The sequence below is a fragment of the Salvelinus namaycush genome, chromosome 18 (genome assembly GCF_016432855.1).
Source record: "Salvelinus namaycush isolate Seneca chromosome 18, SaNama_1.0, whole genome shotgun sequence".
NCBI classification, from domain to species: Eukaryota; Metazoa; Chordata; class Actinopteri; order Salmoniformes; family Salmonidae; genus Salvelinus; species Salvelinus namaycush.
Window position 1 is genome coordinate 5,265,102 of NC_052324.1, and position 21,776 is coordinate 5,286,877.

General features: G+C 41.8%; 1 protein-coding gene across 1 annotated transcript in view; it reads left to right on the top strand.

Moving 5' to 3' along the window:
* The first annotated feature begins 2,395 nt into the window (after positions 1-2,395).
* The window catches only part of smarcad1a (SWI/SNF-related, matrix-associated actin-dependent regulator of chromatin, subfamily a, containing DEAD/H box 1 a), a 30,095-nt gene continuing 10,714 nt past the window's right edge, over positions 2,396-21,776 (top strand). Inside the window, exons 1-8 of the mRNA XM_039013152.1 lie at positions 2,396-2,823; positions 3,855-3,981; positions 4,091-4,238; positions 4,353-4,416; positions 4,679-4,770; positions 4,967-5,062; positions 5,199-5,277; positions 5,412-5,971. Of these exons, the coding sequence (XP_038869080.1) occupies positions 2,712-2,823; positions 3,855-3,981; positions 4,091-4,238; positions 4,353-4,416; positions 4,679-4,770; positions 4,967-5,062; positions 5,199-5,277; positions 5,412-5,971 (1,278 nt within the window). The 5' untranslated portion in view covers positions 2,396-2,711. The remainder of the gene's footprint in view (positions 2,824-3,854; positions 3,982-4,090; positions 4,239-4,352; positions 4,417-4,678; positions 4,771-4,966; positions 5,063-5,198; positions 5,278-5,411; positions 5,972-21,776) is intronic.

Consider the following 21,776-nt stretch of genomic DNA (forward strand, 5'->3'; position numbering starts at 1 on the left):
AAAAGCAAAGAGGGGGGCAGAACCAACCTACGGGAGCATTGTAGCATGTATTTAGTCCCTGTGCCCAAGAACACTAAGGTAACCTGCCTAAATGACTACCGACCCGTAGCACTCACGTCTGTAGCCATGAAGTGCTTTGAAAGGCTGGTCATGGCTCACATCAACACCATTATCCCAGAAACCCTAGACCCCCTCCAATTTGCATATCGCCCCAACAGATCCACAGATGATGCAATCTATATTTCACTCCACACTACCCTTTCCCACCTGGACAAAAGGAACACCTATGTGAGAATGCTATTCATTGACTACAGCTCAGCGTTCAACACCATAGTGCCCTCAAAGCTCATCACTAACCTAAGGACCCTGGGACTAAACACCTCCCTCTGCAACTGGATCCTGGACTTCCTGACGGGCCGCCACGCTGATCCTCAACACGGGTGCCCCTCAGGGGTGCGTGCTCAGTCCCCTCCTGTACTCCCTGTTCACTCATGACTGCATGGTCAGGCACGACTCCAACACCATCATTAAGTTTGCTGACGACACAACAGTGGTAGGCCTGATCACCGACAACGATGAGATGTGGTGATGTGGTGCCAGGATAACATCCTCTCCCTCAACGTGATCAAGACAAAGGAGATGATTGTGGACTACAGGAAAAGGAGAACAGAGCACGCCCCCATTCTCATCGACGGGGCTGTAGCGGAGCAGGTTGAGAGTTTCAAGTTCCTTGGTGTCCACATCACCAACAAACTAATATGGTCCAAACACACCAAGACAGTCGTGAAGAGGGCACGATAAAGCCTATTCCCCCTCAGGAGACTGAAAAGATTTGGCATGGGTCCTCAGATCTTCAAAAGCTTCTACAGCTGAACCATCGAGAGAATCCTGACTGGTTGTATCACTGCCTGGTATGGCAACTACTCGGCCTCTGTCCGCAAGGCACTACAGAGAATAGTGTGTATGGCCCAGTACATCACTGGAGCCAAGCTTCCTGCCATCCAGGACCTCTATACCAGGCGGTGTCAGAGGAAGGCCCTAAAAATTGGCAAAGACTCCAGCCACCCTAGTCATAGACTGTTCTCTCTGCTACCACAAGCGATACCGGAGCACAAGTCTAGGTCCAAAAGGCTTCTTAACAGCTACCCCCAAGCCATAAGACTCCTGAACAGCTAATCATTGCATTGCCCCCCCCCCCCCCCACCACCACCACCACCACCACCACCCCACCCCACCCCACCTCGACTAACCTGTGCCCAGGCACATTGACTGTACCGGTACCCCCTGTGTATAGCCTCGCTGCTGTTATTTTACTGTTGCTCTTTAATTATTTGTTATTTTAATGTTTTACTTATCTATTTTTACTCAACACTTATTTTTCTTAAACTGCATTGTTGGTTAAGGGCTTGTAAGTAAGCATTTCACTGTAAGGTCTACACCTGTTGTATTTGGCGCATGTGACAAATACAATTTGATTTGTATATTTCCGTGCAATAACCCCATTAGCCCTTGCACTCTGGCAAAGGGGTAAAGTGTACAAAACCTAGACCACTCTGTTCATAACATATTCTAGTTTTGGGAACAGAAACATTTATTGAGATCAAATGTTTCATCGATGAGAAAATGTGCAAAATGTCAGCCAAAATCCATCTTCTCTCACTGCCATATTTGGTAGTGAGAAGAAACGCTAAGCGGATGCTTCACATTTATACATCTGGTGAAATGTCTGTCTCATTGTTCTATCTGTGATAACGCATTTTTCTATTTGTGGTTAGCTTACAAGAAGTAACATCAAATATTTATATAGACCTCAGTCTTTCGTTTCCAATGGGAACAAAGAGTCATAGTGGGCAGAACAAGTGACTAGGGGGGCAGAGCCAAGCACGAGCTAGCGAGATCCTATTGGTGCATTCACTAAATATCTGAATATTTTCGCCTACTCTGTGAAGTGCGCCTGTGCAATAACTCAAACCTCCTTTGCACTCCTTCTAAACAACTCATTTTTAAAAAACTTTTGCAAAGGTTAAAGTTTACAAACCTTAGTCCACTCCTATCATAACAGATTCTCGTTTTGGAAACAGAAAACAGTATTGAGATCAAATGTTTAATCGATGAGAAGATTTGCAGAATGTCGGCCAAAATCGATCTCGTTCAATCTTCTCCTACTGCCCGCCAGTGGGCTTCCTCTCACTACCATATTTGTTAGTGAGTGGAAACACCAAGCGGATGCTTCACATTGAAACATCCAGTGAAATATCTGTCTCATTGTTCTATCTGTGGTAACATGGTGCCGGAAGTGTACCGGCTTTAGTGTCTTTTTTTCTTACTATTGGTGCAGTCCTGAGTTATCTTGTCCAATAGATAGCGTTTTTATAGTCTTTCGCCGCAGTGTGAGTTCGCGGGAAAATAAGATAGCTAGGTTTTGTAGCTATATTTTTTAACTTGTATATCTAAATTAATGAACGTATTTTTAAATGTTTTATTGGTGAGTTTATCGTTAGATATTTTGAGTACTGACATTTAAACTGTTGAGATCGGCTTTCAAACGAGTAACACGTGACTGTCTTGCTAGTTAACGGTATTCATACAATTCATGGTAATCGTAGCTAGCCAGCTTTCGATAGCCAGAATAAGGAATATTTTGTACGGAGACAAAGAGCTCACCTCTCTTGCGTGCTAGTTGTGTAACGTTCAATACTTGCCGTTTGAAAATGAGTTTATTTAATTTAGAGCGGTTTCGTTTTGACAAGAATAAACCGACATCAAACCAGGACAAATACAGCGGTTCCGTAAGTCCAGAGTCGGAAAAGGAGAATAAACCAGGTATGATTTGCTTGATGACTGTAGCCACTAGCCAGCCATTATTAATGTAACGTTAGCTAACTCCCACCCCTGTAACAAAGGTTTTTATAACGCATAGTTATATCTGTGGGGATAATCTTTGCTGATACTGACTGTTGACATCTAGCTAGCTAACGTTAGGTAGCTAACGTTGGCTGTTTGACAGGTGACAGCCATTGACTTGCTTGGTAGCCTTAATAGCCAACAACACTAGTTAGCCAGCCAGCTAGCTAGTGTTATCAGTGGCTTTCTCTGGGGCGTCAGTTAACATTAACGTTAGCTAGATAGATGGCTACCGTTAGCTAATTAAACGATGTTTTTGGTTGGGAACGGGTAGCTAACAACAACAGCATACCTAGGCTATGGGCCTCGTTTTAAACCTATCAGTCCCGAGACCCCAGCAAAAATCGGCTTTTCATGTATCTTACTTCCATGCATCTGCATATCCAGCCTTAGATGTATCCTCACATTGAAGTGTTTTACCATTTTATTTTCAGGACAACGAAGGCTACCATTAGAACACAAAACCATTGTACATAAACGGTTGCGTTCATGAGTTTTATTGACAAATGTCAATAAAAAAGGTCTGCCAAAGCAAAAACCGAAAGAATTTATATGAATGCAGACATTTTTGCTCACTGGGAAATGAATATCCAACTAGTCAGTGACAACTGTTTGGAGTTTGTGACCTCATTAATGTGAGCTTTTTACAGATATTATAGACCTGCCATTTTCTATGATAAAGACATGTATGTTTTTAAATTCCCGACCCCGGGCCCCTTCAGTATCCGCCCTTGTCTCACAGACACTGCACTAGCTCAGCCCCCAATAATCACACAGACTAATGGTTGGTATCTACAGATGCTGAAGAAAAACAAATCCAATGGTACGGCCCAGAAGTCTGTAGCTCAAACACACAGTGCTTTTAAGAGGTTAGAATTCCAAAACGCACTCACTGGAGTAATAAAATGATTGCTAAACTGTCTTTGCCCATATTTCTGTGGCACATACAGCCCAAGTAACAACACCTGTATCCAACCTTGGAAAACCTGGGCGAGGAGTAGTATTTGAAGATGTCATCAGTGACTCTGACGATTTGGCAAGTGACTCGAGAAGTGATAAATTAACAAAAAGGGTGACGTAAGTAGAGCTGAAATATCTAAATATTCCCCTTGACTTCAAGGTATAGCGAATTCCATATAGTGTAACCTAAAATGCCAGTCTAATCTTGTAGTTCTTTCTATTTCAGTGAACCTGTGAAGGAATCACTGAAACGAGAGGTAAGAGAGATGACTGAGACATCTGATAAGGAAGACAAAATGGACAAGGAGCTGGAAGAGAGACTGGCCAAACTGCAGGAAATCTTCCCTCAAAGAGACGGGAAGGAGCTGCTGGAGGTAATGTCATAGTCACTTTTATGTCACAAGCTATAGTATAGTCTCTCAAAGATGGCTGCTGCTCAGTTTCTGTGGATACACATAGCTATATGTTAAACTTTGCTTTGTTTTCAGGTGATTAAAAGCACAAGCACTTTGGATGGTGCCATAGCCTCATGCCTGATGTTTGGTGACAAAGGTATCTTTCATTTACTAACATCATAGACCGCAGGTTGCAGCCTGTCCCTACTGCACCCCCAAACACAGCTTGACCAGTGTTTTATGCCATGTTTTCTTCCGCTCATGACAACATAGCCTAGACCTCATTGTAGTGATGGTTATCGGGCTTTGTCTGCCATTGGTAAAACATGAAGAAGGGGGAAAAAATGGACCAAACCAGAAGTTGGCTTGGGCATCCGGCATGTGTATCTCCTCACACATTGACACAATTGTTTGTCCAGACTCAACGCGAAAGAGGAAACAGGATGGCTCCAGCAGTTCCCAAGACAGCGACGTGGTTCAGCAGCCCAGTAAGAAGAGGAGATCGTCTCTGGTAAGACTGGGACTAGCAACCAAACAGGCCGAAATGGGGATGGACTAACCTCGAAATTGACCATTTTAAGAAAGGCGTGTTTTTTTGTATCAAAAACATTTTGCTACGGTGTGCACTAGTAAAAATACCCCAGGCAGGCATTGTGTTGTTGCATCTTCTTGGCAATATTAACCTTCACCGCGGTCTGATCCTCCAGACTGAAGACTCTGAGGAGGGAGCAGAGCCCAGCTGGGAGAGACGGGAGGCCATGGTCAGGAAGCTGCAGAGGAAGTTCCCCGACCAGGATAAGGAGGTGAGGGGGACTGTTTTCAGACGTTGACACGGCAACCACATACACCTCGGTAGAGGACATGATCATGACACTCCAGGTGAGAGAATCCATATCTTAATGAAGAGTGTTTTATTCTACCCCGTCTGTCACTCTATAGGAACTGAGGTCCGTGCTCCAGGAACATGAGTGGAACGTGGACGACGCCCTGGAGGTGCTGCGCATGTTCTCGGACCCAGGTGAGATGACACTGTCCTCACCCAGTTGAAACATCACTGATAATGTGCTGCTACAACCACTATATACTATATTTATTTGTACTGTACTCGTTATATTCATCAATTTGCCATTTTTACTGATTCTTCTGCTGAAGATGAAGACTCTGGTGCACCTGAAGTATCCAGCTCCCCTGATGTCAAGCAAAAGGAACTGAATGCCAAGAGTAATGCCAAACCAAGCAAAGCAAAGAGTGATGCCAAGCCGAACAGAGACCGTTGGGAGTCTAAGGATAGCAAGGAGGAGGCCAGGCGAAGCAATGCTTCCGCTCTGAAATGGATGTTCAAGAAACCTGCACCTGAATCTAGGCCTAACTCCTCGTCCTCCTCTTCGACTTCTACCAGCCAGAAGCTCTCCAACGGGACCAGCGTGGCTAAGAAGGAGGCGTCGGAGAGGAAGAGGATGGCTCGCGCCTCCTACGAAAGGGCCAGCAGCTCGGAGGATGAGGACACGGAGGGGGCCAGCAGTGAGTTTGAGGGCGAGGACGACGAGTTAGATTTTGTGGCGGAGGACGAGGGCACATCCACGCTCAAAAGCCAGATCCTGAGCTTCTTCCAGGAGGCCTCGCTGGATGAGCTGTCTCTCATCGCCGGCTGCTCGTTGAAGAAGGCCCAGAAGATAGTGGAGCTACGGCCCTTTGCTGTTTGGCAGGACCTGGTGAGTAAGAGAAACTTACCCATACGAAAAATGTATGCATACTAAGTCACTTTGTATAAAAAGCGTCTGCTAAATGGCATAACGTCATATATTATGTAAGAGAGCAATCTCGGGTGTGTCACTGCCAGCTGCGTTGCACAGTGGGTCTGCTCCTCCACAAGGTAAACCCAGCAGGTTAGAACAAGATGACATTCTTTTAAACATGGAAACTGCAGGGAGGAATGAAGGCACAACAGGTGCTAGTTGATTTTGAAGAGTGTCGGTGCCTTTGAAGGGTACGTTCAGAGAGTGTGTGTGTGTGTTACTTTCACTGCTGCTGGGATGCGTTACACCCTCAGTTTTTTAAAGGGAATATATGAGAACTTTAATTATAGAGATGCTAAAGATAGTCTTATCAAATTTAAAGTGTTGAGTGACCACACAAATCCACCTCGCCCCTCCACGTTTTTTCCTCTCCATTAACATTAACACTGAAAATAACTGTAGTCTATATCTTCTCAATCTAGATGTGTTAATAAAATATCACAGCTTGGTATCTTTCTGGTCACGCTCCCCTATAATAGCGTGGTAGAAATGTTACCTACTGGAATAAAGCGCTAGTTAGATTTTTGGTCCAAAACACCCCAGCAGCGATCTGGAGCCGCCTGGCGTGAGCAGAACTCTTTTGTTGCGTCCCAAATGTCACCCGTTTCCCTATATAGTGCACTACTTTTGACCAGGACCCATATGGTTCAAGTGAAAAATCTTGCACTATATTTTTTATTTAACCTTTATTTAACTAGACAAGTCAGTTAAGAACAAATTCTTATTTACAATGACGGCCTACCCCGGCCAAACCCGGACAAGGCTGAGCCAATTGTGCGTCACCCTATGGGACTCCCAATCACTGCCGGATGTGACGCAGCCTGGATTTGAACCAGGGACTGCAGTGACGCCTGTTGCACTGAGATGCAGTGCCTTAGACCGCTGCGCCACTCAGAGCCTATATAGGGAATAGTATGCCATTTTCCACCGCTTATCCATTGCAAGAGTGTCATTACAGAGTTCTTTCAAGTGCTGAATACAGCCGACATCTTACTAATGTGTATTGATTTCATGTTGAAGAAGTTTATTTATCCTATGCCAGTGGTTCCCAAACTTTTTATAGCCCTGTATCCCTTCAAACATTCAACCTCCAGCTGCGTACCCCCTCTAGCACCAGGGTCAGCGCACTCTCAAATGTTGTTTTTTTGCCATCATTGTAAGCCTGCCACACACACACTATACGATACATTTATTAAACATAAGAATGAGTGAGTTTGTCACAACCCGGCTCGTGGGAAATGACAGAGCTCTTCTAGGACCTGGGCACAAATACTAATAATCAATAATTTTGCTCTTTATTTAGCCATCTTACATATAAAAACGTATTTGTTCATCAAAAATTGTGAATAACTCACCACAGGTTAATGAGAAGGGTGTGCTTGAAAGGATGCACAAAACTCTGAAATGTTGGGTTGTATTGGAGAGAGTCTCAGTCTTAAATGATTTTACACACAGTCTGCCTGTATTTAGTTTTCATGCTAGTGAGGGCCGAGAATCCACTTTCACATAGGTATGTGGTTGCAAAGTGCATCAGTGTCTTAACAGTGTGATTTGCCAAGGTTGGATACTCTGAGCGCAGCCATATTCAGATCTGACAGTGGCTTCTGATTTAAATTCAATTTTCACAGAACCGCTTGTTGCAATTTTGATGAGGCTCCCCTGTTCAGAAATCGGTAAGTGGACTGGAGACAGTGCATGAAAGGGATAACGAATCCAGTTGTTTGTGTTGTTCATTTCGGGGAAAGTACCTGCGTAATTGCGCACCCAGCTCACTCGTGTGCTTCGCTATAGCACATTTGACATTGTCCGTAAGCATACAATGATGGAAAGACCTGTGTGTTGTCCTTGTTAATGCAGACAGAGAAGAGCTCCAACTTCTTAATCATAGCCTCAATTGTGTCCCGCACATTGAATATAGTTGCGGAGAGTCCCTGTAATCCTAGATTCAGATCATTCAGGTGAGGAAAAAACGTCACCCAGATAGGCCAGTCGTGTGAGAAACTCGTCATCATGCAAGTGGTCAGACAAGTGAAAAATTATGGTCAGTAAAGAACTTTAAGCTCGTCTCTCGAAAAAAAAACGTGTCAATACTTTGCCCCTTGATAACCAGCGCACTTCTGTGCGTTGTAAAAGCGTTATATCGTCACTGCCCATGTCATTGCATAATGCAGAAAATACACGAGAGTTCAGGGGCCTTGCTTTTACAAAGTTAACCATTTTCACTGTAGTGTCCAAAATGTCTTTCAAGCAGTCAGGTATTCCCTTGGCAACAAGAACCTCTTGGTAGATGCTGCAGTGTACCCAAGTGGCTTCAGGATCAACTGCTTGCACGCGTGTTACCACTCCACTATGTCTCCCTGTCATGGCTTTTGCTCCATCAGTACAGATACCAGCACATCTTGACCACCAAAGTCCATTTGGTGTCACAAAGCTGTCCAGTACTTTAAAAATATCCTCTCCTGTTGTCCTGGTTTCCAGTGGTTTGCAGAAGAGGATGTCTTCCTTAATTGACCCCCCATAAACGTAACGGACATATACCAGGAGCTGTGCCAGGCCCGCCTTGTCTGACTCATCCAGCTGTAACGCATAGAATTCACTGGCTTGTATGCGAGGCAGTAATTGTTTCAAAACATCTCCTGCCATGTCACTGATGCGTCGTGAACCAGTGTTGTTTGATGAAGTCACTGTCTGTATAGTTGTTTTTTGTCCTTTCCCCCCAGCATTGTCCCATATCTGCGGCTGCAAGAATAATTAAGTCCTTCACAATAGTATGGGGCTTGCCTGTCCTAGCCACTCGGTAGCTCACCATCTAAGACTCTTCTAGCCCCTTCTTATTAATGGTATCTGTTGCTTTTATACGTCTTATTACTCGAAAGTAGTCTTAATTCTCGCAAAAAAAACTCCTGTGGCTTATTTTTCAAATTGGCATGTTTTATTTCTGACGAAAGACTCATCGAGTTGTGAGAGTACTTTTGCACATATAACACACTGGCTGAGGAAAGGCACTACTCCCAATATAAGTGAATGCTTAATTAATGTAGTTTTCATCATATTTGAGCCTTTCCGATGGGCCAACGTCCCTGTCTGTTCGGTGCTTTCCCGGGTAAGGAGGCAGTAGCTCGTCGGCTGCAACAGATTCACAACTGTCAGTGTCCATGCTTGCTGGGCTAACAACAAATGTAGAATTTCTGATGCTAGATTTTGATGTGGAAGCCGAACAACTTGTGTCGTCGACAGGTGCAGGTGTAGTACTGCTGGTTGGAGCAGTACTACCAGTAGAGCTGGTATGTGTCTCTCTGGACACTGGCCTTGCTTTTTTCAAACCATTTATACATTTTCAAGAAAACGGAATGAGCTGCAGCTACGTTTGGCTACATGCGGACCGTTAGTGGAATTCCCGTGAGAAATTAACAGTTAATGTGATTGGATGTTAATTATTTGACTAGGCTTCCTGTATTTGACATTGTGTTATTTCGCTGAGTACTAGATGGTTTAATTTTATTTTTGGCAGTGAAACGAGGCTACTCAGGCGAGGGGGAAAAAACATCACCCAAATGTATAGCGCCCGTTGGAAAATCTAAATGGAGTGTTTGAAAATGTGAATCGCATTTTTATTTGGCGTACCCTCGACGGCATTGCGCGTACCCCAGTTTGGGAATAGTCGCCCTATGCCATGTAGTGTTTCTTTCATGGGGGGTACAAATCTGTCAAACGTGAGATGTTTAGACATATTGGGACCATATCAGGACACCTTCGAGAAGTGATCCTTATTCCACTTGTTTAATAACAAAACATGCTCAACTCCATTACTGTGTAATTACAATTCCATTATCCAAGTAGGCTAAATTACCATGGAGCAACATGCTAATACAATGCTTCAACTAGAATAATATGGTTACTACACAGGTATACAAACGTAACTAAAAGTGTGTTACTGCAAATGCATATTTTCCACAAACCCAAATGTCAACATTTTAAGTGTGGTAGTCTTAGGCCTACCCTCTATCCTCGTTTTCACATGAATTATGTCCATACCATAAACATCAGCAGCCTGGGTCCGTATTCAAAGATTTTTCTACCATTTGAAATCCTTGAGTGGGATTATTTGAGAACATAGCCCACTAGACAAATCATTACAAACAGTAGCCAGCCAGGTAGAACAGTTACACAATTTAGAAATAGAGATAAAATTAATCCCTTACCTTTGATGATCTTCATATGGTTGCACTCAGCAGACATTAATTTACTCAATAAATGTTCCTTTTGTTCGATAAAGTCTCTTTATACCCAAAACCTCCGTTTTTGTTCGCGTTTTCTTCAGTAATCCACAGGCTCAAAACAGGAAGACAAAAAAAAATCCAAATTGTATCCGTAAAGTTCATAGAAACATGTCAAACGATGTTTATATTCAAACCTCAGGTTGTTTTTAGCCTCAATAATCGATAATATTTCAACCGGACAATAACGTCGTCAATTTAAAGGGTAAACAAGAAACGCACTTTCTCGGTCTGGCGCAGGAAAAAGCTCTGTGACACGGCAGGGTCCACTCATTCAGACTGCTCTTACTTGTTCATTTTTCAGAATACAAGCCTGAAACAATTTCTGAAGACTGTTGACATCTAGTGGAAGGCATAGAAACTGCAATTTGAGTCCTAAGTCAATGGATACTGTATTGGCATTGAATAGAAAACTACAAAACCAACAAAAGAAACTGCTTCCTGAATGGATTTTTCTCAGGTTTTCGCCTGCCAAATCAGGTTCACACCTAGTTTGGCAATTAGACAGTTCTTTAGTAAAGGTTGAATAGTCTATTGTTCAGCTATTAGCCCCCCTCCCCAACTTGCAAGAAATTGTTGTTGTTCCCATCTCGTTCCTTTCCCTCTCCCACACATCATCATTCTGCGCCTGAGTGGCTCGCTTGTGGGTGTGCTGGCAGGATATGGCAGCAGCATCGGTTGTGCGTCAAGAATTCTGCATACAGTAGCACGTTTGTATGAAGGTGTGGTTATTCACAGGCAAATTGTTATATGCTATGGAGGTACATTTGTGCCTTTTTTGTTGAGAGCAAAACTTTTAAAAAAAATCAATCAAAAATAATTGTTCCGAAAGCAACTTTTTCCCGACACAAAGGAAGTCATAGCGGACACCTACGAAGGACTGTGTGATGATGGCATCTCAGGTAAGCGGCACTGGGCGTTCTTCCGTCCAACTTTTAAATAGCTAGTAGTTAGCTCCTACGATTCAGTGTCAGTTCATACCGTAGAATGATAAATCATGCAATTATTATTCTCAAGCTAACCAAAAGAGATTAGCGTTTTCGCCATTTTCAGTTGAATTAATCTAACTTTCTTTCATATAATTTTCCTACCTCATGATGCCATCTATTGTGTGAAGTGCACCAGTCCCTCCTGCGGCAAAGCACCCCCACAACATGATGCTGCCACCCCCGTGCTTCACGGTTGGGATGGTGTTCTTCGGCTTGCAAGCTTCCCCCTTTTTCCTCCAAACATAATGATGGTCATTATGGCCAAACGGTTCTATTTTGTTTCATCAGACCAGAGGACATTTCTCCAAAAAGTACGATCTTTGTCCCCATATGCAGTTGCAAACCGTAGTCTGTTTTTTTTTGGAGCAGTGGCTTCTTCCTTGCTGAGCGGCCTTTCAGGTTATGTCGATATAGGACTCATTTTACTGTGGATATAGATACTTTTGTACCTGTTTCCTTCAGCATCTTCACAAGGTCCTTTGCTGATGTTCTGGGATTTATTTGCACTTTTAGCACCAAAGTACATTCATCTCTAGGAGACAGAATGCGTCTCCTTCCTGAGCGGTATGACGGCTGCGTGGTCCCATGGTGTTTATACTTGCGTACTATTGTTTGTACAGATGAACGTGGTACCTTCAGGCGTTTGGAAATTGCTCCCAAGGATGAACCAGACTTGTGGAGGTCTACAATTTTCTGAGGTCTTGGCTGATTTGTTTTGATTTTCCCATGATGTCAAGCAAAGAGGCACTGAGTTTGAAGGTAGTCCTTAACACATCCACAGGTACACCTCCAATTGACTCAAATGATGTCAATTAGCCTATCAGAAGCTTCTAAAGCCATGACATTATTTTCTGGCACAGTCAACTTAGTGTATGTAAACTTCTGTCCCACTGGTATTGTGATACAGTGAATTATACGTGAAATAATCTGTCTGTAAACAATTGTTGGAAAAATTACTTGTGTCATGCATTAAGTAGATGTCTTAACCGACTTGCCAAAACTATAGTTTGTTAACAAGAAATTTGTGGAGTGGTTGAAAAACAAGTTTTAATGACTCCAACATAAGTGTATGTAAACTTTCGACTTCAACTTTTGGACTTATTAGTAAAGTAAAGTTATTATATTCTACTCTATCCATAGGCTTCATTAATGCCATTCAGACGTGAAATTGATACAACAACTATGATAGCTGAGGTTCATAGATTGGTATGAATATTAGATCAGAACCTAATGTTTTAGGGTCCATACATAGATTGACTACATACTGTAGCTAGCTACACATCCGTAGGCATAGTCATTTTTATCCTCCACTACACAATAAGCAAGTACATAGTTAGCTAGCTATGTTACTTCTGCTGCATTGCAAGGCTAGCTTACACAATTGTACATTCTGAAAGAGATTTGCGTCAGTTCAAATCTGGCATCAGGACAAAATGTGATTCATAGTCACCGAATATATTTTAAGTATTTTAATTAAACTCAAACGATAAATGGTACATGCAATTTTCGTATATACGGGTTCACTGGATCTCCGCGCAGGGTAGATCAGAGAACTGTGGAATGTACTCAAAATAGTAGTTTTATACTATGACAAGTTTATTCTCAACTCGTCCAGTTGGCCTATCATAGTAGAGATTTAGCATGGTTCATACTCTTGCTCCTCCTTTGTGGGCCCCCAAACTTGTCCAAGCCCCTTGGCGTTTTCCTTCTCCACATCTGGTTGTTGGGTAGAGCAGCTCCATCTTGTGTCCCCCTCGACCATTCACTGAAACAGTTCCTAATATGGTATTGTCCAGTATTCTAAACTCCTGGTTGGTTTAGAGAGATGCACCCCTCCCCTCTCCAGACTGTCCACAGCTTTTATGGCCTGTGGTGGTCAGTTTTTACACACCTACCCCCCTCTGTATTGTGTGTGTGTGCAACAAAACATCATTCACCTTCAACAAATATGCTAACAGCCTATAGTGCATAAACATAAATCCTAACAATTTCCCCCTTTTTACACCCTCATCGGGTGTAACCAACTTATATATCCATATACTGGGTTGCCGTTGAACCCAGGAACTTGAAACCTTCAACCAGGAGGATAGTTTTTTTTTTTTTTCATGAAATTTATCATTTTTATGCAAAACAGTATATATATATATAAAAAAAAAAACATCAGCGGGGTCTTTAAATTCCCCCTTTTGACACCCCCTAGGGTGTCATCACAACTACATGATTACATACAGAATATTAAAAAAAACATCAGTGGGGTTTTTAGATTCCCCCTTTTGACACCTCCTAGGGTGTCATCACAACAACATGAGTACACACAGAATATATATTTAAAAAAAAAAATAAACCCTCTGGTCTCTCCCTCTATACATCTTGTACCAGGTGGGCTCCTTGCCACCCGGGAACTTCAAACCTTCACAACAGGGAGGACAAACGTAATGACAGCAAACCAAGGGTCATCCTCAGTCAGACACATCTTTCTCCTGTAGTTTGACTCAGTATCAGCATCTCCATCCGGAGTATCAAACAAAGGCATCATACCAGCAGCCTTCGCTACATCTGTAACAGATTTCTTTAGACAAGGTATGATGCAAGCAGCACAACACATTAACATAAGAAATACAACTACTATGGTCAGAAATCCAGTAACCATCAATGTAGTGCACTTACCAAACCAACCATCCAGCCAGGGTAACAGTCCATCCTCCTCCACACCTGCAACACCCCTTATCTCCACAGAACTTTTCCAACCCGCTCAGAGCTTTTGAATTGCTCCCATCCGGACTGGTATTATTAGGAATAAACATACAACACTGTTCTTCAAACATCTTACAAAACACCTCTCTGGTTGGCCAGAATCATATCTAGTGCTAGCCTATCTTGTCTAGCGGTTCGAGAGGTGGCATCCAATTGTTCAGCCATCCCTATAAGTGCGGTGTGGTTAACTCATTGTTGATTATAGTAAATATAATTGATCCAGGCAGTTTGCTTAGTATCAACAATAGCTGGGCCAATAATGGGAATGCCACAGACCATCATTTCTGTTTAACGCCTAGAATTTGTGGGGGACCCCAACAGGTTGGTGTGGATGTTATCTGTACCCTCGGACCAAGGAGCGTCACGTTTCTGCCGTCTCCTGGGTTGGTCCCGCGCCTCTGTAATGTGTAGCTCCCAGGAGTTGGTTAGCTGTAACCTCAATAATAGTCAATGGTGTTATCAGACTGGCCAAAGCACATGTGCCCTGCCAGTCTTCTTTCAAAATGGAGGTCAACCGCCTGACAGGTCCACGCATCCACCATACATCAGCAACACCTCTAGTTTGGTTCAGCCCTTCAACGGGCCAGGTGGCATTAATAGTGACATTAGTGATGCAGTAGGGAGTCTCCCATAGTCTATACCCCTACCTGTACCAGTGATACAGCTGTAATATCCCCCATATGCCTCAACTCCCCACGGTGCCTTCTGGGGGGGACTTCTGGGAACACAAGACTCAGAGCTTTACACAGGGTCGAATTTAGCTTGTTATGGTAACAATCCTCCATTATGCACATCCAACCTCCCCACTGCTTAGGGCCAATGGGTGAGTAGCCAGAACAGGTCTAGCATGTCCACAGATCACAGTCTTTTCTATTAAGTGTTCTGGCGGTGTATCTCATATAGGCTAACCACATGTTCTCCCTACTCTCATATCCAGTTTCAGTCCCCAATTGGTCACTGTCTGATATATCCCTTACATTTATTACCTATACCGGATTGGAGAGCTTAGGTGATGTGGCACACGGTCTTGAAGTGGTGGAGGAGTTTGGCTGAACCTGGCCTTGGCCTGTTGGAACTGGTGGTGGTTTTGGCAGTACTGTGACGGTAACCATCCCCATCGTATCCGCCCCGTTTCTTTCCAATCCCAGGGTATAGGTACCTGCATCGGAGAGCTTAATAGACTTGGTGGTTAGTAGGATTTCATCACCTTTACAAACATCAGTCTGCCCCTCACTCCTTCCCCAGATAATGGGAAACCTGTCTACTTTAGTCGGGTTCCCTATGCTGTACGGGTAACCCCTCCTCCATTCCCAATAAGCACACCCATGCCCATTACATAGGTACACTGGCACACTCCTATACACAGGTGTTAAAACCAAACATGTTGGCTCAATTCTCCTGGTTCCACAAATATCTCAATTTCTTCCCTGCTTATCCAGATTAAGTGATCCTTCATGCTTGGTTAATGCAAAATCCTCATCGTCTAAACTATGGATCAGATTTCCCTCTTTAGCCTTCTCGGGGGCTCATGGTGTATCAGGAATATGGCTCCCACAAATCAGACAGCACAGAACAACCAATACTCCTCTAAAGCCCCACCCTCTCCCAGAGAACACCTCATCAGCCAGAGATCAAGCAACACTTTCACTTCTATGAAGGTACACAGTGATGAGAGGGCGGGGTCAGGGAATCTTCATTAAGGAGTTGACCCCCGAACTTTAATAGCTACGGTTCTTCTCCTTAACTCTGTGATCATTCGGCAGTGTCAGTGTGTCTCACCCTCCAAGTGCGATATGCCCCCAGGTCGAGTGAATCACCTTCTCCTTTAATTCACCTGTAATGCATAAAATCTTGGACATACAGGTTTGGTTAACAAACAGTTTCTCATTTGTTCTATCTGATTATATATTTAACTTCTATGCCTATTTGTTAGCTAGAATTTTTTTTAATTTTTAAATTAGTTTATTATCCAATAGGCCCCATCCTATCCTAGACCACAATGTACCCATCCCCCTTTTGATACCTGGCTCTGGCCAGGTAACAACCTTACCTATTCTAAATAATGACTTAGGTAAGATTAGTAAAATATTCTTATGTTCTACATTATCATGTAGGAATGCCCCTTTCATTTTCCACATGTCCAATTGTCCCTTGGGCGTCCATTCATATCTATTCTTTTCCAATTCTCTGTCAAGTGACTTATCTACTTTAAAATGTATCTGTGCTGCTTATATAGGTTAACCCCTTTCTCTCCTATCTTATTTCACAGCCTACCTTGCTCATTTCCTGGTCCCCCCTCTCCACTCTGCTCTCAAACCTTCAAAGTCTCAACAGTGCGGGGTAGACCCATCTGTCTGCCTTTGTCTCATAATAGTCAATAACAACTATGTGTTCCTTTGAAATATTAACTAAGTGTCTCACTGTTTTGACTTTATCTAAAATCATGGATTTAAAAAACAACAACATGTCTTATAGTGTCAATCTCTAAAGTCCTTACATAACCTTAATCAACCTATCTCCATCCTATCAATAATCCTAAATCATCACATATGTCATATACCCCTGTCAATTTTAATACTATTTAAATAAAAATCCTCTAATAGCCAAAACAAATGCTAACCATATCAAATCCTTTCTTTACTAATAAGCTCTCTCCCCCAAGAGTCCACTATCAATAATTAATATATGTTTTACAGTGTGGATACCTTATCAACAGTAAATTACCACTCCTAAGAACTGAAACTTATATATATATATATATATATTTTTTTTCATTAATGATTTTAATGTTTATGTATTTTCCTGCCCTATTGGCTTAAAATATCTCCTGTTCAAACCTCAATGTATCATATCTTCCCCCATTTATTATTGATGACAAAGGGAATTTTTCCTGTTGTAATACCAAATCAATAATAGTCAATTAATTTACCTCAACTAGTATCCCAAATGACCACAAATGCATTATCTTCACGGCCCTCCCCTGAAGCTGATCAGACTTCAAGAGACAGCCATGATAAAGGTCAAAGGTTATACCACCCTTGTATAGTCATGTTCCTAGACATTTTAAAGAACCCTTTATCCTTAAAATAAAAATAAAAAAATTCACTTGTGTAATTAAAACTCAGAAAATAAAAACTCAGAAAACTCCATATGTGAGCATGCCCCTTTAAAATACCTTTGCACTAAAACAAATAGTCCTAACAAATGTTTTATGTGTGTTCAGCTCCTACATCAATGATCTTCCTTCTGTCTAAACAGGGTCTGAAGATCTAAAGTATGCAGATAATACAGTGATAAATTCATGCAAATAACAAACAACAAACTACCCAAGAACTCACTACTATTATGGTTCAGATGACAAACTTTTCCAGAGACTCATGTTTACATCTCAATAAAACAATTCAAAAACACAGTCTGCATGTTGGTCAAAAAACAACAACTGATGCCCCTGTTACAGATGTCTATGTATCAGAGGAAAAGCTCAAATAACCAAATTCAACCTAGCTAATTTCCCCAAAACATATGCAATTGTTTTTTACTATAGAGGTTGCTTTTCAACATTAATACCCTGACATTGTTCCACATAATGGAAACGGATTATAATGTTAGACTACATGAACTTTCCTGCTCAAATTAACTGGTGTTACTTAAACAATCAAACCAGGAATCAATAACCATCCGAATCCATTATCACTATGTTTTACGATTCAGACATTCAGATCTCCCTTTCTCACAGCCAAATATAGTCCAATAAACTCCATAAATCAATGATGTCCACCTAGCGAATCTGTTGCTAGTTTTTAGCATCTTTCCTAACTACCCTGACGATTTACAGCTACTTTTAAAAATGTATCTGGAAATGTTTATCAACTTCTGAAAAGTGACTCAAAACAATAATGCACGCATTTTCCTTCTAAATGACACAAACACTTTTCTCTGCCACACCCCAGTCACAACATCATTGCCGTGGCGACAAAAGTGCCTTGTGAGTGATGTCATCAACACAAGACCCAAGCCGCAACGACTTTCAATGAATTGTAAATAATTGTTGGCTGTCTGCAGCAACAGTAGTACGGGTTCGATAAACCAAACCTAATTTATCACATCTGTTGAATCAGAACTTACAACATCTCTCAATCAAAATTGTACTGCCAGAAGTACAGAAAATAGTGTACCTGAACAATGGCCAAATCCATTCGAGTAACGTAATCGTGTATCCCACCTAATGACGTTGTTTTACGTCGTTACAAAACAAATCATCCTGTCTCCAGCAACGTACCCTGAAAATTAGTAGCCAATACAATACCAAAACAACTCTGTTATTCATGCTTCTAGGCAAAACATCTACTTACTCCAACTGAGTTTTGCATCAAAACTATCGTATAAGTAAAATCAACTTCTCAACTTTCTCTACTCCAAAGTGTAAAAGTACCATATACTTCGCCAAATTTATATCGCATGTCAATCATCCATAATAATTATAATATTCCGATGGGCACAACTTTATCGTATTTCTCCGTTATTCTTTAGAATTCATCAGATTTAGGTAAATGTCTCTCCTATGATTCAGTATTTTAAATACACGACTCCATTCCCAATACGTTGTTGCAGCGGACCATTTAGGCAAGACAACGCATTCCATCGAAATTGCCTCGCTATTATTTTGAATGAATTAGTCTCTCAATTCAACCTAAACAACCTATTAAAACGTTCAGTTCATATCTTTAACAAACACTAACAACCGTATCTTTCCGGGCAAAACCTATAAATATTTGAATCACCATCAGAATTAATTTTAGTCTATCGATGTCAGGGCTGAGATACTAACCCGCGTCTCCCGCGCCGCAGTCAAAAAATGCTTCTCCGTCATAGCCAACCCTATCTGCCTTCTCCATAGCATCTGCAAGTTAACCCCTTCGTAACTCTCCCTCTCTTTTTCTGGCTTCCGACAACCACACTCTAGCCGTGTCTAGACTCTCTACCTTCTGCTGTACCAACTTTATCATTAATAGGAATCTTTCTACATCCATACTCTCAAACTCGTACATTCCTCTCCACCCTGGGCATTAGATTCACCCAAACATTCCACCGGGCTCCCCGTCGACAAGGAGCCCCTCCTTCCACTCTCTATCACTCCTCTCCTTACCATTATTTTTCTCTAGAACAGATTTCAACTTCCTCAAAAACCTTTCTATTTCTGGAGACATTATATATCCCGTGCTTATACTCGCGTATGTGTGTAAATTAATTTTAATTGATCCACCTATCGTTATGAATTATTTTAAACGCTCCACTTGACGTTATGAATTATTTTAAACGCTCTACCTATCGTTGTAAATTATTTTAACCTATCAAACTAAATCTTCCTGTTTAATACCCTCATCGATGCAATGTGGATCCCCTAGGAATATCCAGTCTCCTTCTGTAATATTCAACGTACTGTCATGCGTTAGGCAAAATTGTCCCATATGAACTGTGTCCCTGACACTTCCTTTTAAAACATTCAATCTTGGTATTAGTACGCCGACTAAATACCCAATGCACCACAATTACACGGCAAACTTATTTTTCTTATTAGACACAACCTTCTCCGTTATATCCACGTTCACCTCACACCTCACATACCAATAGATTCGTCGACCTATTCTCACTCAAACTTGGTAGATTCACTTCTACCCCGTGCATTGCATTCGTTATCATATGGTCATTTAACCTCATTAGTCCCCGACTATTCTCATTTTCACTTCACACTCAATCTTCTCATCCACTCAGTACATTTCATTTACACATTGCATTTTTGAATGGTTTTGATCAAATAAAATTGCATTTACCACTCTCGGTATGAAATTGTTTATATACTAAATAGAGCGTTAAATTTGGTAACTTACATCAGACTCGTATCTCACAAATAAATTTGGATAAAGCCAATATGCAGAATTTTAGTAGTCACAATAGGTATCTGCTAACCTGTTTTTCATTTTGTAGACCAGTCTTTCTTTGTGAGAAACGTCGTCCGACGACAGTCTATGCCAATTGGCTGGTATGCTGTCCAGCGATCTCCCTTGCCAGACCAACGTCGGGGTTCACCATGAAAGAGATTTGCGTCAGTTCAAATCTGGCATCAGGACAAAATGTGATTCATAGTCACCGAATATATTTTAAGTATTTTAATTAAACTCAAACGATAAATGGTACATGCAATTTTCGTATATACGGGTTCACTGGATCTCCGCGCAGGGTAGATCAGAGAACTGTGGAATGTACTCAAAATAGTAGTTTTATACTATGACAAGTTTATTCTCAACTCGTCCAGTTGGCCTATCATAGTAGAGGTTTAGCATGGTTCATACTCTTGCTCCTCCTTTGTGGGCCTCCAAACTTGTCCAAGCCCCTTGGCGTTTTCCTTCTCCACATCTGGTTGTTGGGTAGAGCAGCTCCATCTTGTGTCCCCCTCGACCATTCACTGAAACAGTTCCTAATATGGTATTGTCCAGTATTCTAAACTCCTGGTTGGTCTAGAGAGATGCACCCCTCCCCTCTCCAGACTGTCCACAGCTTTTATGGCCTGTGGTGGTCAGTTTTTACACACCTACCCCCCTCTGTATTGTGTGTGTGTGCAACAAAACATCATTCACCTTCAACTAATATGCTAACAGCCTATAGTGCATAAACATAAATCCTAACAATTCAATTTGCAGTAAATGCTTTAGCTAGCTAGATTCTTTACATCCACTGTTTCACAAGACGACAGCCTGGTTTGCTGTTTTTTTTAGGAGTCCCTAAAATATTAAACACACGAATTACAAATTCATTATCCTGTCATAATACTAGCTAGCTGACTAATGGTAGCTAGTCAGATAACTTGCTAAATAGCGATTTTCGTAAATGAACTTCATGACAAAAAAAAGATGCTCAAACTTTTGTCTACAATAACTAACATATTCCTCTCAATTGTACATATTTTGCTTGACGTTATAACTACTTACATTTGGTTCCACGGTAATATTTTTTCAGCCATCTTTGTTGAAGAACGCCACCAGGGATGGGTAGCTCGCGTCAAAATTTGTCATTGGAACCACTCGATATGATTGGTCATATAAAAACCTTGGGACCCAAATGCATAATGAGTGTTCTAACTCCCCCTTCTGGTGGTCTGGAGCAATGAAGCTGTGACACTGGGTACCTCTAAGTCCCGTGGTGCGAGCTCGCAACTTTTAAATTATTATTACAAAATATTTGATATTTTTTTACTTTGAAGCCTCGTTTTTGCTTTCAGAACAATTATTTTTGATTGAAAATAAAGTTTTGCTCTCGACAAAAAGACAACCATTTGTTGCAAGTTTGGGAGGGGGCTAATAGTTGAACAATAGACTATTCAACCTTTACTAAAGAATTGTCTAATAGCCGAGCTAGGTGTGAAAAAACCCCGTCCTATCGCAGACCAGATTTGCCCTAACGACCAAGGGGGAGTTAGAGCACTGATTATGCTACCAGTCAAAAGTTTGGACACACCTACTCATTCCAGGATTTTTCTTTATTTTTACTATTTTCTACATTATAGAATAATAGTGAAGACATCACAACTATGAAATAACACATATGGAGTCAGTTAAGAACAAATTCTTATTTACAAGGACAGCCTACTCATTCCTCCCCGTCAGGGAATTGAACCCCGGTCTCCCACGTACCCTCCCCGTCTCT